At 40.9% G+C, this 17,912-nt stretch overlaps 1 protein-coding gene across 1 annotated transcript in view; it reads right to left on the bottom strand.

Moving 5' to 3' along the window:
* Nucleotides 1–1,334: 1,334 nt before the first annotated feature.
* Nucleotides 1,335–17,912, bottom strand: part of LOC101171352 (protocadherin-16) — an 89,750-nt gene continuing 73,172 nt past the window's right edge. The window contains exons 9-29 of the mRNA XM_004076301.4: nucleotides 17,690–17,877; nucleotides 16,984–17,080; nucleotides 16,729–16,886; nucleotides 14,834–15,274; nucleotides 14,445–14,740; nucleotides 14,218–14,333; nucleotides 11,820–12,059; nucleotides 11,115–11,240; nucleotides 10,816–11,025; nucleotides 9,900–10,156; nucleotides 9,616–9,822; nucleotides 9,131–9,527; nucleotides 8,924–9,037; nucleotides 8,615–8,826; nucleotides 8,370–8,521; nucleotides 7,194–7,324; nucleotides 6,835–7,121; nucleotides 5,827–5,968; nucleotides 5,534–5,705; nucleotides 5,047–5,456; nucleotides 1,335–4,962 (exon numbers count right to left, since the gene is read on the bottom strand). Of these exons, the coding sequence (XP_004076349.1) occupies nucleotides 2,921–4,962; nucleotides 5,047–5,456; nucleotides 5,534–5,705; nucleotides 5,827–5,968; nucleotides 6,835–7,121; nucleotides 7,194–7,324; nucleotides 8,370–8,521; nucleotides 8,615–8,826; nucleotides 8,924–9,037; nucleotides 9,131–9,527; nucleotides 9,616–9,822; nucleotides 9,900–10,156; nucleotides 10,816–11,025; nucleotides 11,115–11,240; nucleotides 11,820–12,059; nucleotides 14,218–14,333; nucleotides 14,445–14,740; nucleotides 14,834–15,274; nucleotides 16,729–16,886; nucleotides 16,984–17,080; nucleotides 17,690–17,877 (6,395 nt within the window). The 3' untranslated portion in view covers nucleotides 1,335–2,920. The remainder of the gene's footprint in view (nucleotides 4,963–5,046; nucleotides 5,457–5,533; nucleotides 5,706–5,826; nucleotides 5,969–6,834; nucleotides 7,122–7,193; nucleotides 7,325–8,369; nucleotides 8,522–8,614; nucleotides 8,827–8,923; nucleotides 9,038–9,130; nucleotides 9,528–9,615; nucleotides 9,823–9,899; nucleotides 10,157–10,815; nucleotides 11,026–11,114; nucleotides 11,241–11,819; nucleotides 12,060–14,217; nucleotides 14,334–14,444; nucleotides 14,741–14,833; nucleotides 15,275–16,728; nucleotides 16,887–16,983; nucleotides 17,081–17,689; nucleotides 17,878–17,912) is intronic.

Below are 17,912 nucleotides of genomic sequence, written 5' to 3' on the forward strand. Positions count from 1 at the left end.
AAATAAAATAAATGAAAATTGTACACTGTCTAAAGGATTTATTGTGGAGCTCACATTTCTTCAAAGGACAAACTTCTTCTTCTTCAGTCTCAGACTTTTATATGTTAAAAACGTGCATTTATTAAGCTCTTTCTCTTTCCCTTGCATCTTTTTTTGTTGCATGGTCATAATGAAGAATGTAGAAGAGCTCTAAACTTAATCCTTCACATACTCTTGGCTTTAAAAGTGCAAAAATATGCAACACACTTTTTTCTATGCTGGACATGAAGCACTTCTAATCACTGTCATGTCTGATAAAGAGCTAAGTTAGAATTCAGTCATGTTATATTTAGAAAAGGTTTGGGCTTTGTGCAACCACAATTATTTCTGTCAGAACAATTCGACTGCAACTTATGCTGAACACAATAACTGCAATATTATACATATTTCCACATATTGCGTTTACTGGATTCATTTATCAGCCATAAGTAAAGTATGGTGGCCGAGAGGTGCAAGACACGTTTACATTTAAGATACAACAACAACAAATCCCAGTACAAATGAACCAATACTGAAACACAACAGCAAATCACCAGTGAGTGCAACATTGTCCATAGAAAATGAGTTGCTTCTGGTTCCGACCAAATTAAGTCAATCCAGTCGCCGTCCGATGTCATATTGGAACCAGACGTCCTCAGTAAGCCGTGATTGGTCCGTGTTGGTCTGAGTCTACATTTCTATGGCAACCTCTCTCTCCAATGAAAAGGGAGAATGTTAGATGCCAAACCCTTTCCATTGAAACCAAGCTCGGGAGAATCTGTAAATCAAATGCTTCAAACGTTCAACGCAAGGCCACCTACTTTTATTCTGAATAGCTTGCACTCTGCAAAAATTCCCTGTAAATTAAAAAATAGGATTAGCCAGAACAAATTTATAGCAAGAATGATTATTCTGACAAATGACTGAGTAATAGTTATTTATTTCTAAATAGAAGTCTATGAGATTTTGGCTTCTTGGAACCAGCAGGTACTTCCTGTTTGAAACGTGAGGGAGGAGGGGTCACTCAGTCCAGTTCTCATGTACAGTTAATACAGGTTTGGCCATTTCTCACCCCAACAGCTTGCATCTAGCTGTGAGGGTAGTTGTGTCGTAGGCGTTAGATTTGCACCAAACTGTACATTTTGCTTTTCGCTTTATTTTAGAGGGGTGGTTGCTCTAAAAACATAGTCTTGTCTGTTTTTAATGCCATTTTTCTGTATATAGTTTAGATTTTTAGCCCTGTATCATAATTCAACAGACAAAAAGACAATCAGACCTCAACAACCTCAATTTTTGTGTGGAAGAAAGGGACACAGTTTGATAAAGGAGAGCAGTGGGAATTTAATGTATGCTACAAAAACAGGTACAACTCAATGCTTTCCAGCCATTACTCCGGTGGTCAGTCACCGGCACTGAAATTCAAATGGAAGCGTTTCTATTTAGATTTATTTCTGAGACACCATGACTGTAATTTGGGAGTTATATATATATTTTTTTGTGTGCAGATGAGTTCATGCCTGGCAGAACCAGCTTTCGGCAGAACGGGAAACAGCTTTGCACAAGACAATTTGTGAGATTCTGCTGAACAAAGAACAGAAGTAGTGGCTTTTTCTCCAAACAATGAAACACTGTGTGACTGAACCAGCTCTAAAGTATATGGCAATACCGATATACATAAAAAAAGGATGTAAATTCATTAAAAGAATTTTTAAATTGACTATAAATACTGCACTGTTTTCTCTAGGTTTTGCGCCTTCACAGGGCTCATACACTGATGTTTTACTTTGTTTTGGCAAATGTGTTGCATTTTTTCATGACATTTTACAGTATCAACCTGGTTATGAACTTCGCAGCAAAGCCAGTTTCGGTTCATGAATATTGGGAAGACATTTCTTTTAAAGACACAGAGGTGATGAGCAATTACCCTTGATTAAAGGGACCGTGCCAGTTTGCAGATCTGTCTTTCACTGAGCTGGGGGTGGACTTTTCAAACCCATTCGTTTGTAGATGTCCTCTAATTTGAAAATCAAAAATGTTCTAAGGTAACAAAACAACCTAGAGTGGGCTGTGTTCTGCTTCCTAAAATTCTGTGTTTTTTTTCATAAATAAAGTAAAAGGAAAAAAACATCCTCCCACATTAATACTGTCACACTAATACTGTCACACAAGTTTCTAAAAATCTAGACACATATGCACATGGTGTATCCTGCATTCATACAAATATACATATGTGTAAAAACACAAAATTAACCTCTCAATGGAAAATCATGGCTATGAAATAATAATTCTTTATAAAAATATACAAACAATAGTTAAATCAAAATATGTCATTTGATTTGATGCAGAAAAAAGTTTACACTGTTTTAGGTCTTAAAAATGAAAAAAAAAAATACAATTAAAGCACATGTTTTTCAAGTCCAAAGTTCTCTTCAAAAGCAGCCATAACATCCGTTTTTTATAGTAAAAAATGTCCACAGAGAGAAACAAGGTCCTTAGCTCTCTGGCCAGCCAGCGAGGTAACATCAAAACTTAACAGTAATCTATCTACAGACTAAGGGATCTCTGACTGCAGGGTATGCTGAGTGCACATTCAAATGAGGATTTCCCCTCCTCAGCTTGATCAGTTCACAGAGACCTGCGTCACTTATGAAAACTTTAGAATGGGTTGTTCTTGTCAGGGTAAGCAGTTAAGTTACTGCCAACCATTAAAAAAAGAGTCTCCCAATTGTTCCTCCAGAAGAAGGTCAACTGTTCTCTTCATGGGAGTTTTATTGCCTACTTTTCACCTGTTCGGGTGACTGGAAAAACAGTTCTTGTAATGTTATTTGAGAACAGTTCATCTGACATTCAAAACAATGGGCTGCAAAATTTCCCACTTCTCACTAGTTCTGTAGGTTTTCAGTCATATTCTCATCTCGTGATCAGGACTCTGGTCCAGCGAGGGCTCCCTGTTGGTGATCATAGAAGCTGAGGGCCCTTGATTGACTCCAAATGGCGAAACAGCAGGTGATCGAGCAGCCAAAGGGGATAAAGAAGGAGAGAAGCTTGGTGACATTGCTGCTGATGTAATTGATCCCTCGTGACTTATTGGTGATCTTCGTAGTGAGGCCAGGTGGGGGAATGTGCGTCCAATCACAGGGATTTTGGGGGGGACTGACATGGCCCCTGGATGAGCCACTGATGTGATGAGTGGCGGGGGATCAATTCGAGGTTTGGGATCTATTTTGGGCTTTGGCTGGAACGGCTGGCGAGGGTTTTGACTCTGCTGAGTAGTTTCATCTTTCAGCCTTGCAATCTCAGTAAATACATTAGCAAGAGGTTGGAACTGAGGACACCAGTTGAGCAAATAATCCCAGTTATAGCTTCCGCGAAGCTCCTCATCACTTGCAACAATGGCAGTGAGGGATCCATCCACTGACGGTTTACCATCCTCAGGGAAAGCATAGTCTTTAGGGAGAGATATGTTCAAACCACGGCCCACACCCAGGTAACCACCGCCCTCATCTCTATAGACTGGAAGCTGACCTGAAAGCAAGGTTCCACTTAAGCTGCCTCCAAGTTTCTTTCCTTTGAACCAGGTGCTTCCCTCCAAAGCAGCAGGCTCACAGGAGATATCAGAGAGTTGATCAGCATCCTGCTGGATTCCAGAGTCCGGGCCTCTGGCTGAGATGTGTTCCTGCATAGATGAAGTGATGGAGGCCACCCGTGGGTATTCGTTAATCATCCTGATCTCGTCATCCTCTGCAGCCTCAGCAGATCCTCTTCCGCTCGAGTGAGAAGGATCCAGAGAGCCCCCTCTAGTGTAGGGACCACCATCGGCCCCACCTTGATCTGCAGCATAACCTGGCAAAGCCTGGTGGTAGATACTCTCTCCTGCAGGTCCTGAGTGGCATTCATCTAATTTCTTCAAAGCAGTTCCAGAGGCAGCAGTTCTGTTTCCTGCATCCTGGCCCTTCTTCCTGCGCCGTGATTTCACGACGAACACCACCACAGCCATAACAACAAGTAAGATTATAAAACCAAGGGACACAGCTATGATGACAATAAGAAGTACATTGACATCAGAAGCCAGACCAAAATTAGTGTTTGTGACATCAATAGAGATTTGGGCAACTGCACTTCGAGATGTATCATGTGGACCATGGGCTTTAACCTCCAACGTCATCAGTCTGGTTTCTCGTTTAGTCCTCCCAGATCCACTGCTGCTACTTGAACTGTCCAACTTGAGGAAAATCACACCAGTGGTTTTGTTTACATCAAAATATGGGGAACTGGGGAGTAGAGAGTAGAGGACGATCCCATCCACCCCACCATCCTCATCTCGTGCTAGGACCTGGCCGATGCTTTGGCCTTTTTTAGCTCCTTCTGGCACTTCAAAGGCAAAGTCAGTAGATGTGAAGAGTGGGTCATACTCATCTTCACCTGTGACAAACACCTGCACAGTTACAGTGGCCGAATGGTTGCCAGAATCCACAGCCACTGCTACAAAATTAAAGGAGTTGATTTTCTCAAAATCAAAGGGTATTTTACTTCTAACTTCTCCTGAATTCTGCTCTATGACAAAGCTGTCCCTTCCTGACCCTGATCTTTCCATCATGTAATATTTAAGTTGGCCAAAAACTCCTGTGTCATGATCTATGGCATGGAGAACAGTCACTGGGGAGTTTGCAGGTAGATTTTCTTGGATAGTCGCTGTCAGGGTTTCCACAGGAAAATATGGATGGTTGTCATTTACATCTTTGACATCGACGATGACTGGAACCAGGGCAAAATAACCCTGTCCATCTGTGGCTTGAATAATGACAACATGTGTGGACTGGTGCTCTCTATCAAGCGCCCGCTGGAGGCGCAAGGCTCCTGTCCACTGGTCGATGGAAAATAAGTTCATCTCATCCCCAGAGCTGATGGTATACTGGACTTCTGCATTAGGAGTTGAGTCTGGGTCTAAAAACATTAAGAGTATAATAAAATGAATGTACAAAGAGGATTTAAAAGAGATCTGTTAAATTAGGAAATGTTTTTGCCCACCTGTTGCAGTCAGTCGTATAATCTCAGTCCCAGAGACGGCTCCTTCACTGAGCGCCACCGTGTATTCTGGTCTACTGAACACTGGAGGATTATCGTTTACATCACCAATGGTTATCAGTGCAGCGACACTAGAACTTCTCTGTGGCACGCCGCGATCTGACACCACCACTGTGAGGTTGTAAAGAGACTTGGTTTCAAAGTCAAGACCCTCAGCCAACAGTAGGGTCCCAACTGTCTGGAATCCACGGCCTTCCAGGAATCGGACGCTGCTTTCAATCTGGAACACATTCCCTTCATTCCCATTGGCAATAGCAAAATCAAACCCGCAGTTTTCTCGTGATAGGTCATTATCAAAAGCCTCAAAGATCAAGAGTGTAGACCCTGGAAAGGTGTCTTCTGAAACCATAGCCCTAGAAAACAGATGAGGAATGTTTGTTGAAAAAGCAGTTGAATTTACAAGACCAGGTTCTTATGAACACTGGCTGACCTGTACTCTGACTGGTGAAACACTGGAGCATTGTCATTGATGTCAGAGATGTGAACTTGGACTGTAGTCAGAGAGGAGAGAGCAGGTGAGCCTCCATCACTGGCTTCAATGACGATGTTAACAGATGGTCGTTCGGGGTCAAACTCAGCTCTGTGATTGATGAACAAAGTTCCTGGATAGGAAAAAGTAATTAGATAATCATAGTCAGAATGCAAACATTTGATGGACTTTACTTTCAGCTTGAAAAAACAGTAAAAATTCAGAACATCAAAAAAACAAAAAGACATTCCCACCGTTGCTAGGATCAATGTAAAACCCCTCCTGAGTTGAAGACATCACTCTGTAGTTGACCCTTCCATTCTCTCCAGAGTCTCTATCTGTTGCTGTTACTGTGATTACTGCACTCCCAGGAGGTGTGTGCTCAGGTAAACTAATCTGAAATGCAAAAATGGCAAAAGATAACATTAGATTATTAGCAAACAAGGAATAAAATAAAATGATATGTGGGAATTTGACCAACATTTGATAAAAGCGCACACATTTTCCAAACAACAATGTGGAGGTTGACAACACTCATAAAGGACAAGCTGCATTTTACAACCATGCTCCTTGTTTTTCCTCAGAGAGACCTGATGTTGAGGTAATTTCCTGAGACCATTTATACAGGCTTGTCTCTACAACCATTCCCCAGTTAACACTAGGCGTTAAACTTTTATCACCCACACGGTGTGCAAGTTGGGAATGTCCATGTGTGGAGTTTTTTAGTGCATGTTAGATCTGTAAGTGCAACTTCAGTGGAGTCGGGGAGAACAACATTTCCTAAATGCTAATTTACTTTGCTATTAAATTTTTTAAAGGTTTAGGGGAATTGAGAATTTTAACTCCTGTTGAGTGAATTTCCTCAATTAGATACAATTGAAATTCTTATAATTATAGATTCATAATGCATATTTACAAAAGAAAACATTTTTATGATGATACTAAATCTTTAGCAACTTTGTGTGTAGTGTAATCGTCTTTCTCTTTTGGCTTTTTCCCATCAGGGGTCACCACAGCGAAACAACCTCTCTGTTGAGGATGAGTCACATGGTTAAGTTGGCAATGTTTTACACCGGATGCCCTCCCTGATGCAACCCTCTCAATTTACCTGGGCTTGGGACCGGCACAGAAGCAGAGAAGGGAATAGGGAGCAGCCCGGATTCGAACCCTGGTTTCAAGGACCGAAGGCACTGCAAACCAGCACGAGCTAAACCAGCTCTGTGTGTAGTGTAAAGTAAAGTAAAGTAGCTTTTTTATCTTACCTGATAGAGATCATGGGTGAATAAAGGTGCATTGTCATTTATATCTTCCACCACTATGGTAATGTTAGCCTCAGTTTGGTGTTGGCTGTCTGTGGCTTGAACGGTCACTGTATACCATGTCTTCTCCTCAAAGTCCAGAGGGCCAGTGATTGACACCCCTCCAGTGTAGCGGTGAATCCCAAACTTGCCTAAGGCTGTGGGGTCCAGTAGCAGTGAGTAGGAAAGGGCAGGACTAGAGTCGACATCATTGCCTGTCACAAGAGTGATCTCTGTGCCTATTAAAGTATCTGAGGGAAAGAGCAAATGGACTTCAGTATGTTGGTTTTAAAACAGCATGCTTGGTTCTTAAAGATTCTTACTCTCAGGGATGCGGATTTCCTGGGGCAAAGGAATTGTGGGACTGTTGTCATTCTGGTCAATGATTATCACTGTCAGAGTGGCTAAACCTGCTAGTCTTGGGCTTCCTCTATCCGTTGCAGTAACTACTAGCCTGCAGATAAGAAAAACAAAATACATTTTAGTACTTTCTTATTGTATTTGTAGTTTAATCCAGATTTAAATTTATAACTTTAGGTGATGAATGTCAACATATCATATTTTAATAAAAGTGTGCCACCACAGGTTTTTAGAATTAAATGTAAATTTGAGCCTTTGAAAATTTGCACATTTATGCAATTCCTTTGATAAAAACTTAGCAGTAGTTTATAGGACAAGTGTGTGAAAAACCTATGTAAATGCATGGAATATGTATTTCAGCTCCTATATCTTTAGCATTTGGAACCCTTTTTACCATGGCATTTTTAATCTCCCACATTACTAGGTAACAGTTTAAACTGACCAATGGTTACAATAATGCTTTAGTTCATTTGAACATGCCTTTTTATGGTATTTTAAGGCTCTTAGTCTAATGCACCAACTACATTTGTTGCAGTTTCAGTCAAACTGGTGTGAAATCCTGATATGATTCTTGATTTTTTGTATGGTGTAGTTTGGACAAAGCTTTAACTTTTGGACGAATGGTGTCTCCAAATTCCTTCAAGATTATTGTGATTTACAGAAAAGTTTATGGTGGACTCAGAGCCAAAAACCCATGCAGATTTGGTGTGAAGTGTTTGTGCTGAGATGCACGATTCTACTTTTTGAGAAATGCAGCACTGTGCCAAACAACATCACTTTAGGCCTGTCTGCCCAAAGCCTGTTGGCCCAGAAGTATTTTGTTTGGTTCAGATGCAAATATAAAGCATGAAGTTATTTTGTTTGTTGGGTAAATTATTTCCCCCAAATAAGCCTTTAGAAAAATCCATGACTCCATATGAGTCCATATGTTTTCGGTTTGCAATGTATTTTCCTTTTTGCAGTGAGATTGACATTTGAGAATGTAGGCATGTAAATGGATTTTGTTTAATAAAAATATATTTTTTTTGTTTTGAAATGTGATTAGAATGTACAATGTATTACATTATTTCTCTTTTTGTGTAATTTTTTTTTTACAACAAACATCCACCACAGAGGTATATAAACAACTTTACACTCACTTGGTCTGTGTAAAAATCTCACGGTCCATGATGGCTGTTGTTGTAATGCTTCCTGTAACAGGGTCTATTTTGAACAAGCCGCTCATGCTAGATGACTGAATTGAATATGTAACCTGACCATTCTGGCCCTGATCAACATCCTCGGCCACCACCTGGATGAAAAGTGAGGGAAGGGAAAGAGTATTACAAGGTCTTTCTATCCTGTGGGAAAGTTAAACCAAACAACTAAGGAAATCTGAAGGTACCTGTATGATTGGCATCTCATATCCTTGAGCTTCTTTCATAAAAGCTACATAGTTCTGCAGCTGGAAGCGTGGAAGGTTGTCATTGACATCCTGCAGAACCAAATTAAAAGCCATGAAGGATGTGGATGACACGGTTTCAGCCTTGACAACGAGACGGAGTCTGGGGGTTTCTTCAAAGTCTAATCCATTGGAGCTCTCTACCCAGATTTCACCTGCAGGACATGCACATACGAGAAAATGAATTAAAATATGCTAGCAAGTACATTAGACTAAAAATCTATTTTTAGCCTTGAATCTGTAAAGTTTCACCTGTTGAGGAGCTGATTTTGAACAAATGTTTTTTGTTTCCGCTAAATAGACTATAGCTAATCCCTTGACGTGTACCATCCGGGTACTCAGCCTGAGCCTGAGCGACCGCTGTGCCTGGAATTTTAAAATTCAGAAAATATGAGGTTGCTTTCAAACACAAATGCATCACAGATGCAATGATTTCTATACTTGATCACTCTGTCCAACCTTTTGAAGCATTCTCTTGAATGCTCACATCTCTGGCATTTTTGGAAAACCGAATTCCATTGTACTCCACTTCTTTCACATAAACCACCACAACTCCATGGGCAGATTGAGCTGGGCTACCTTGGTCCATGGCTTCCACTATCAGGGTCCTCTGAGCTTGGGTCAGACTGCCCAGTGGTTCAGTGGCCTGAATCTCCCCAGTCAGGGAGTTAATGCTGAAACCTTTAACTGGGGTGGCAAAACGATAAAACACAGAACCATTGGCCCCAAAGTCTTTATCTTCAGCCTTCATAGTGGCTAAGACACGCTGAGAACGCCTGCTGGACACTTCAATGATCAATGGATCTTGGATGAAGAATGGAGCGTTGTCATTGACATCAAGAATGGTGACTTTCACCTGGAAAATTTGATCAAATTTGTTTTCTTTTTCAAGTTACAAAACGATAGAATAATACTCCTTCCGCCAAAACAACCATGTTGTTTACCTGAGCAGAGGAGTTGATGGGAACAGAAGGTGACAGGTCAACTGCAAAAACCCGAAAGTTGTATGATGCCAGTTTTTCCCTGTCGAGTGGTGCTGCTGTGGTGATTCGACCTGTGTCCTCATCTACAGCAAATGCTCCATCTGCCTCCTGGCTGAGGAAATACAAAATTTTCCCATTGAGGCCTTCATCCACATCTGTGGCAGACACCTGATAGAAGAAAAAAAAGAAGACGTCAACATTTGTGCAAAGTGAATCCCTCATTATCACTGTGGTTTTTGTCTTGCCTGCAAAACTTGGTACCCCTCTTCAGCATTCTCCAAAACCTCCACTGTGTAGCTATTTTTGCTAAAGACAGGGCTGTTGTCATTAACATCCAATACTTTGACTTCCACTGTGGCAGTTGCGCTAAGAGCCGGGCTCCCTCTGTCTACAGCCACCACCTCAAGGGTATATTTAGGCTTTTTCTCTCTGTCAAGCCCATGTGAAGTGGAGAGTGCTCCGGTTCTACTGTGGAGCTGGAAATCTCCATCAGGATCACCAGCTAGAAGAAAAGAAACAGCAGAAAAATATCCTAAAAATAATACAAGTATTTCCTGAAAATCAGACATTTATCATGAAAGAGGGCATAATTTTTCCAAGTATGGATTTAAGTCAAAATATGACTGTTTAATAAAAATAAATCCTTGGCAAAAAGTTATGCAACATGCTCAGATCGTATCTATGACATGACTGTTGTCTAGAACATAATAGTGTGTAGTCTGCATTACTTTCATAACTTTCATGTCTGAATGCAAAACTAAGTGGCCTGGTGGAAGAGTGTCTGCCCTGTGACTGGAAATTCAAAAGTTCAAATCCTCGGCTGAGGATCAAATGCCTCCCTGCTTGACCCCTCAGTGTTAAGTGGTTGGATTGGGGGGTTAAACCACCAAATAATGCCTGAGTGCAGCCGTGTCTACAGCTCACCACTCCCCCAGGGGATGATACAAGTGCAAAGAACAAATTTCACACATCTTGCTGTGTTACAATTGATGGGACTTTTTTTGGGGAGTGGGGGGCTGAATCAAGTAAATATCTGAGATGTGAGATAATATTCCCCATCTTTTTGAACATTTTATTAACTTCTGATTAGATTTGCCTTGAAACAACAACAATTAAAGGCAAATTACTATGATTTTGTACACACATTTTTTGTTTTCTTACCTGCAATTTTGTACTCCAGCTCCCCACCAGGACCAGAGTCTGGATCTGTGGCCTTGACGAAGCAAAGCTCCACAGCAGGTTGGTTTTCTGGGACTTCAAGTCCATACCACATCTTTGCGAAGACAGGAGCATTGTCGTTCACATCCTGTACCTCCACTCTGACCACAGCCTTGGCGAAGTTTGGAGGGAGCCCTCCATCCCTGGCATACACTATCAATGAAAGTTAAGAATTAGAGAATAGAAAACCTAACTGATTTGAGTTTTCATGAACTCCTGGAAGATAACACCCAGCAAAGTACCTGTTAGTACATAGTGATTCTGTAGTTCTGCATCCAGCTCCTTTGTAGTGGTGATGACTCCAGTCAAGGGATTGATGACAAAGCCATCCTCAGTCACACCTCCGTATGTTATGTGGCCATTAGAACCTGCATTAAAAGTAAAAGTTACAGAACAAAATGACACTTACCACAAAGGAAAACTAAATGTCACTATGGGAAAATGTTAGAAACAGATTTGGTTGTGATCTACTAGTTCACTTTGAAAAGTTTGATTTTGCAAGACTACTTATTTGTCTCAGTGGATTAGTTTCAAAGTGGGCCAATGATTTGGTCTTAATGGAAAATTTTGAAATTTATTTTCCTAAACATGAAAAAGTTAGAGCTTTACTTTAGTGGAAAAATCAAACCATAAAAATAAATTTAATGATACAGATAGAATAGAATAGAATAGAATAGAATAGAATAGAATAGAATAGAATAGAATAGAATAGAATAGTATGTCTCCCCACTATTGTGAAAACTATATTAGTGTTTCCTTAAATGCATAACTCTTCCTAAAATAACATATGAACATTATGCACAAATATTTAACGTTGGACCAATATTAAATTTTGCACTAATTTTTATTTTGAGCCTGCACACCAATAGAAGAAAGTCTTGTCATTTTAATGTTGTATTTATTAACAACCCCATTCTACTGTGATAAAAATTAAATTGTGAACCAACCTTGGTCCCGATCCGTGGCGGTGACTTTCAGAACTGTAGTTCCTGGACCCTTGTTCTCCATCACATGGGTTCCAAACTCAGCTTGCTGGAACATCGGAGCTTCGTCGTTCACATCGATCACTTGCACGCACAGGACCTGAGAAGTGGAAAGCTGGGGTATTCCATGATCTTCTGCAACAATCGTGAGGTTAAAGACCTCCTGCTCTTCCCGGTCCAGAGCTTTTAGGATGGATAGAGAGCCTGTAAAAAAGAAATTTAAAACTAATTTAAAAAAAAGAATTAAATCAACTAAAATTTCAACTTCAACTTATCATATAACTCAATGATTATCATATAACTTATATAACTAATAAAAGTGTTTAGGTGTGTGCTTACAATATTTCTCTGTGCCTCAAATCATCAGGATGTATGCATTGAAGACTAACAAATAAGAGCTTTTCCTTTACCAGATTTTTAACAATAAAAAAAACAAAAACAAAGAGCATAGTCACATCTTAAAGATAGTTTGTTTTTTAACACACGCTGAAAACTGTTTTCCCTTAAATCAGTGAGACACAAACTAATGTGCTTGCATCTAATCTAATTCACTGCAATTGAAATAGCACCTAAAATTAGAATTTCCATTTCCACTTTGCCAGCCTTTTTTTCCCTACATCCCATAGCCCTGTCATCGGAACAAGTCAGGAAGGTCAGCCAAAGTGAGCGGAAACATGCAATTTGCATCTGTGTACTTGTTTGTGCTTGTTCTGCAGGACTCAACACATTTACCAGGAGTGCCTGAGAGATGTGTATCTAGAGACCACACAGTACCAAACAGACGCTACACGATGACTGTTGCAAAGCTGATGCTCTGAGACAGTGTGTCTGTGAGGTCCTTCTGCCTCCCCTGGTAAGTGTAAAAGGAAAAATACAACCGGAATATAAACTGCACTAGTTTTTATTACTGTCATTCCAAAAAGAGAGAAAAAGTCAGTGAACTTAAACAGTTAAACAGAGTATAAGAAACACAGAAGAAACTATAGAGCAAAAATAATGAGAAAGGGAGAAAACTTGGCAGAGCTGACTTTCTATATATAGGCTGTAACCTGTCAAATGCTGCCCCCACATTAGACACACAGCTTGGCAAACATGTTGGCAATACATACTAATCTGCTGTTCCAGAGCTTATTAATGGCAAGATTAACACCACACAGTCTGAGAAGCAAACCAGAAGTGAAATAAACCCACTCGACATTTGACAGCAATGACGCTGAGACTTTCTTCCATCTGGAACCTGCATTAAGTGTCTGTTTTATGGCTCCTAATTTCTTTCCAGCCAGAGCATGCCTACACTGCATAGCACCAGCGATAAAGAGACTCAATTTGAACATACATTAGGCTGTTGCCTAAGAGTTGCCCAGACCTATACAGCCCAGTTAAATATCAGTTACTGTGCTTTGAAGTATTGCATGATCTGTGGGGAAAGATGTGCTTTTTTAGGGTTAGTGAGTTCCTGCACTATTTACTCATAAGTGCCATTATCATAAGTGGAATGCAGGTTATCTTTTAAATCCTAAATACCCAACAGGGTGTAACGGCCGTGCTCTGTTATGTTATTTAAAGCAGAAGTACAAAACTCTGCGACGGACTGGCGACCTGTCCAGGGAGTCCCCTGCCTTCGCCCATAAGTGGCCGGGATAGGCTCCAGCAGCCCCGTGACCCCAAAAGGGACAAACAGAAGAAGATGAATGAATGAAAATGAAGTACTACTATAGCTAAAGTCTATAAAACTCAAAAATTCAGTTTTTCATGAAATATTAATGTTTTTATTTTGCCCATTTGCAGTTAATCCCTTTATCTCCAGTGTCAATATTCCTTTGACAATTGTAACTCTTCAACTGTTTAATCAATGTAATTCCAGCAAATTCTGAAGGGAAATAAGCTGCCTTGTGCTGTTATGCAACACTTTACAGTAGTGAGGTGTTTACGCAATATTTGGAAAAATCAGCTGATTTCAGCTTTGGAGAAAGGTTACTCTGCGTACATATGCTACACTTTACTGATGTAAAGCCGGTATGAAAAGCCGCCTTTCTCTGTGTCAGAATCAGCTGATTCACGTTGGTTGCCTCAATGATCAAAGAGTTATATAACTTCACAAAGCAGGGGTGCCAAACTTCAGGCCTCGAGGGCCGGCCTCCTGCTGGTTTTCCAGAAATCCGGCCTTGTCTGCTGCTGATTACCTGGATAAGGTGTGTTTAGCCAATAAGGGGCTTCAATGGCAGGTTGGTTGGAAACCACGTTGAACAGGGGCCCTTGGGGCATGGATTCATGAAAAGTGCTCAAGATTGATTTGATGTGTTATTTACCGGTAGATGTCGCCCGATACATCTCAGGTGTTAAAGGGTTAAGTTTAACTTACCTGTATTGGGGCTCAGACTGAAGCGACCAGCGTTGTTGCCTGACTGGATTCTGTATGACACTCTGCCATTTTCTCCTTCATCTGCATCGTGAGCCATAACGTGCAAAATCACAAACCTATCAGAGGAAACAAATTTGCATTTTATTAAGCACACAATGTCCACACAACTGTGCATTTTTGTACTTTTTCATTGGACCACAAACGTAAAAATGTTAATTGACACGTACCCTACAGGCTGATCCTCCATGACGCTGATCGCAGATGGAGAGCTGAAAACCGGAGGATTGTCGTTTTCATCTTTCACAAACAGTCGAGCAGTGACCGAACCCCAGCGCCTCTGAGAGAGATCCACTGCCTGGTCTGTGGCTCGTACCACTAGGTAGAGGAAGGGTGTGGACTCACGATCTAACTGCTGTCTTATTGTCAGGACCCCACTAAGCGGGTCAAGAGCCAATAGGTCAGAAGTTTGAGGCCACTGGTGTTCGATGGAATAACGTAGTTCACTATTGGGCCCACTGCCATCCTACACACCAAACAAATTGTTAGGTTAAACGAAAAATAGCAATAATTATGCAACTGTTGCTTTAATTTAATACAATTTTAGAAGAATTTTAACCTGATCCCCAGCCTGAAAGGCATAAATGGAAGCTCCAGGTTCTTTGTTCTCTGGGATCACTATGGTAACAGGGTCTTCAGAGAACTGAGGGGCATGGTCATTGCTGTCCTGCACATTAATCTCCAGCTTCACCAGGTAGCTATTCGGAAACGCCTTGGAGAAGTCAGAAACCTCGACGTGAAGAGTGTAGCTTGAGCCCTTCTCATAGTCCAGCTCCCGCACCAGGTACACATCCCCTCTGAGACGATCCACCATGAAAGTCCCATCCCGATCCGTCCCATCTACAACCAGATAGGTCACCTGGCCCTCCAGAACATTAGATTCAGGCTTGTCAACTTGGCCCACAGAGCCAATAATGGAGCCAGGCGCGGTCCCTTCAACTACGTTTAGGGTCATAGAGAGGACGTTTGGCTTGGGAATAGACCTGGAGGAGCTTATGACCTGAAAAAAAAAGGACAGGTTTACCTGAATTCTTTTCATTTTTATTACTATTCACCATATGATGGTCATTCAGATCACAATCGGAATTCCTTTCCCTAATCAACTGAAGACGTGCTAAAATATACCAAAACAAAATGTAGAACTTTCCAGTGGATCATTTCATTGAAGCGTGGGACAAAACATCAAGGGGAGTTCTGTTTTATGTTACTCAATTTGATTTCTTTTGATATTTTGCAGACAGTGCAGCTATATTGCTTTCACCACAACCCATCCCTAAACATGCCCTTGAGCTGTAGTCTGTTTCTGCTTTGCTGCCAACACAATAACAACCCTCAGAGAGATTCTCATTGAACATGAAGGCATTATGTGCAATCCTTCCAGTAAATATCTTGACACTGTGGCCTTCTGGCTACGACATGAGAGTCAGCGTCTCTGACCTAAAAAGAAAGGAAAAATGAAGGGTGCAATGGTGGGGAAACTCTAAATACATCACTTCAAGTAGTGCGGACCCCTAAACAACCTCCACATGCCCCAGTCTGTGCCGAGGGGAAACAAAGACGTGCCAGAGGGTCTTTGACTGTTTGACACAAACTTGGGGTTTTGATCTGGGACCAAAGAGTTGCAGGCAGTATGAAGTCATGCGCCATCATTTATATGATTAAGACAAGTGGTAGAGACATGTATAAAACAACAACTACTTGTACTTGCCTAAATTTATTGCTGATGTTTAGACAGTGGCAAGACAACAGATTACAAAAGACATGTCCGTGTTTGCTTACTCGGTTACCTTGATCTACTAGCAACTGTACTATAGGTGTGTGTGTGTGTGTCAGTTTGCTACTGTGTAGTGGAGCGCATTCCCTTTCTCTGTGATTTAATACAGCTGGCTCTAATCAAATCTCATCTGGGAGCGTTTGATTTCAAGGCGTCTGTTTCCCGTCTGTCTAATCAGACTGTCACACAAGCGGCACACGAGCAAAAATCAAATGCAAGCGCTCTTGCAGCAGTCTGCGTCCTATTCCTCCCTGAAATCGTATTACAAAAAAACACACAGTTCCCCTGCAGAAGAAACCCTCCATCCTTCTCATTCCGCTGCTGCTTCTGAATCCTCCTGATGTCGGATGCTGATTTCCAGTTCTGAGTCACTGACAGAAAACTTAAGAGAACAGTTCGGAAAGAAAAGCTCTGGGTCTCTAAAATGTGTTTTTTATTACCCTTCTGATTTTCAGATTAGGAAGAGCTCACTAGATTGGAGAGATGCTTATGTTTATATAGGCATGGCTTCACCTTCTCCCTTTCTGATAAGTATCTCCCTTTTAAACTCCTTTGACAGCTTCACAGTTCAGACACAGTAAGTTATGCACTAAATTTGAGCATGTGTAAAGGATACTGCCTTTGGTCTCTGTTACTTCATATTTACGAATTTGAGGATCAAAAATATGGATTGTATTTACTTGTATTCGTATCTGACAGGTGGAGCTGAGGCCAGGCGTCCCATGGTCAGCAGCGGTCAATGTGAAAGTGTACTCTGCTCTTTCTGCCCACCTCAGCGGGGAAGCAGTTTTTAGCTCGCCTGTGTTTGGGTTAAGAGAGAAACGCTCTACTCTAGAGCCTTGGAAAACAATGGGAAGAAAATAAAATAGTTACAATCACAGCCTGATTATAAGTAAAAAAAGAAATATTGGATTACTCTGGAGATAAACAGTCACCTGATAAGGAATAGTATACGGTTCCATTCTCTCCTTCATCTGGATCTTTAGCTGCTACTGATCCCACCATTGTCCCAGATGGAAGCCCCTCTATTATCTATAAAGACAATCTTATCTTAATATGTTGCCCAAACATCAATACATACAACATATTAGACAAAAATACAAAAAAGCAGTGAAATTAATTCATTTTTAAAATGCTGTCACGTTATTAGGCTGCTCCCTTTCAGTGTTAAAGACCCACCTTAAAAAAAAGACCACTGGGAACGTTTTTCAAATAGATCGGAAGGTGTTTATAGTGGCACTTTAATAACGGTTTACAGAAAACAAAAAAAAAAGACTTTTGTCATAGTACTGTTCACTTAAAATACTTTTTATAGTGCAAACATCTTAAGTACAATTTTGCAAAAAATCTGAGTGCTGAGTGAACAGCTTTTTCTCTTTAATCTGGAAATCTCTGCCTAAATAGAAACTACCGGTAAATGGACAAAATAGTTATGAATTTTATTAAACTTATTAATAAAAGAGAAGATACTGATAGAAAAATTGCCATAAGAAAACATCACATAGTCTCTCACCCTAGAGTATTGGATTTTGCACGTCATCAACCAAGCATTCAACTACTTGTCTTTGATTCAGCACAATTCTTTTTCTCCAATTGAGATAGAATTCTCATTGATAGTTCCCAGTGTGCCACTTCTCTTACCTCAAACATCCGCTCCGTGTCAGGCCTGACGTGAGTGAAAGTGGGGGCATGGTCATTTTCATCCAGCACACTGATGTGGGCAGTCCCAGTGGCGCTGCGTGGAGGAGTGCCACCATCTTGTACCACCACAAAAAGCTGATAGCTGGACTGTTGCTCTCTGTCCAGGGCGAGGCGAGTGCTAATCTCACCTACAGTGATAGCAGATATTAAAAGGAGAGAAGTT

This window comes from Oryzias latipes, chromosome 14 (genome assembly GCF_002234675.1).
Source record: "Oryzias latipes chromosome 14, ASM223467v1".
Lineage (NCBI taxonomy): Eukaryota > Metazoa > Chordata > Actinopteri > Beloniformes > Adrianichthyidae > Oryzias > Oryzias latipes.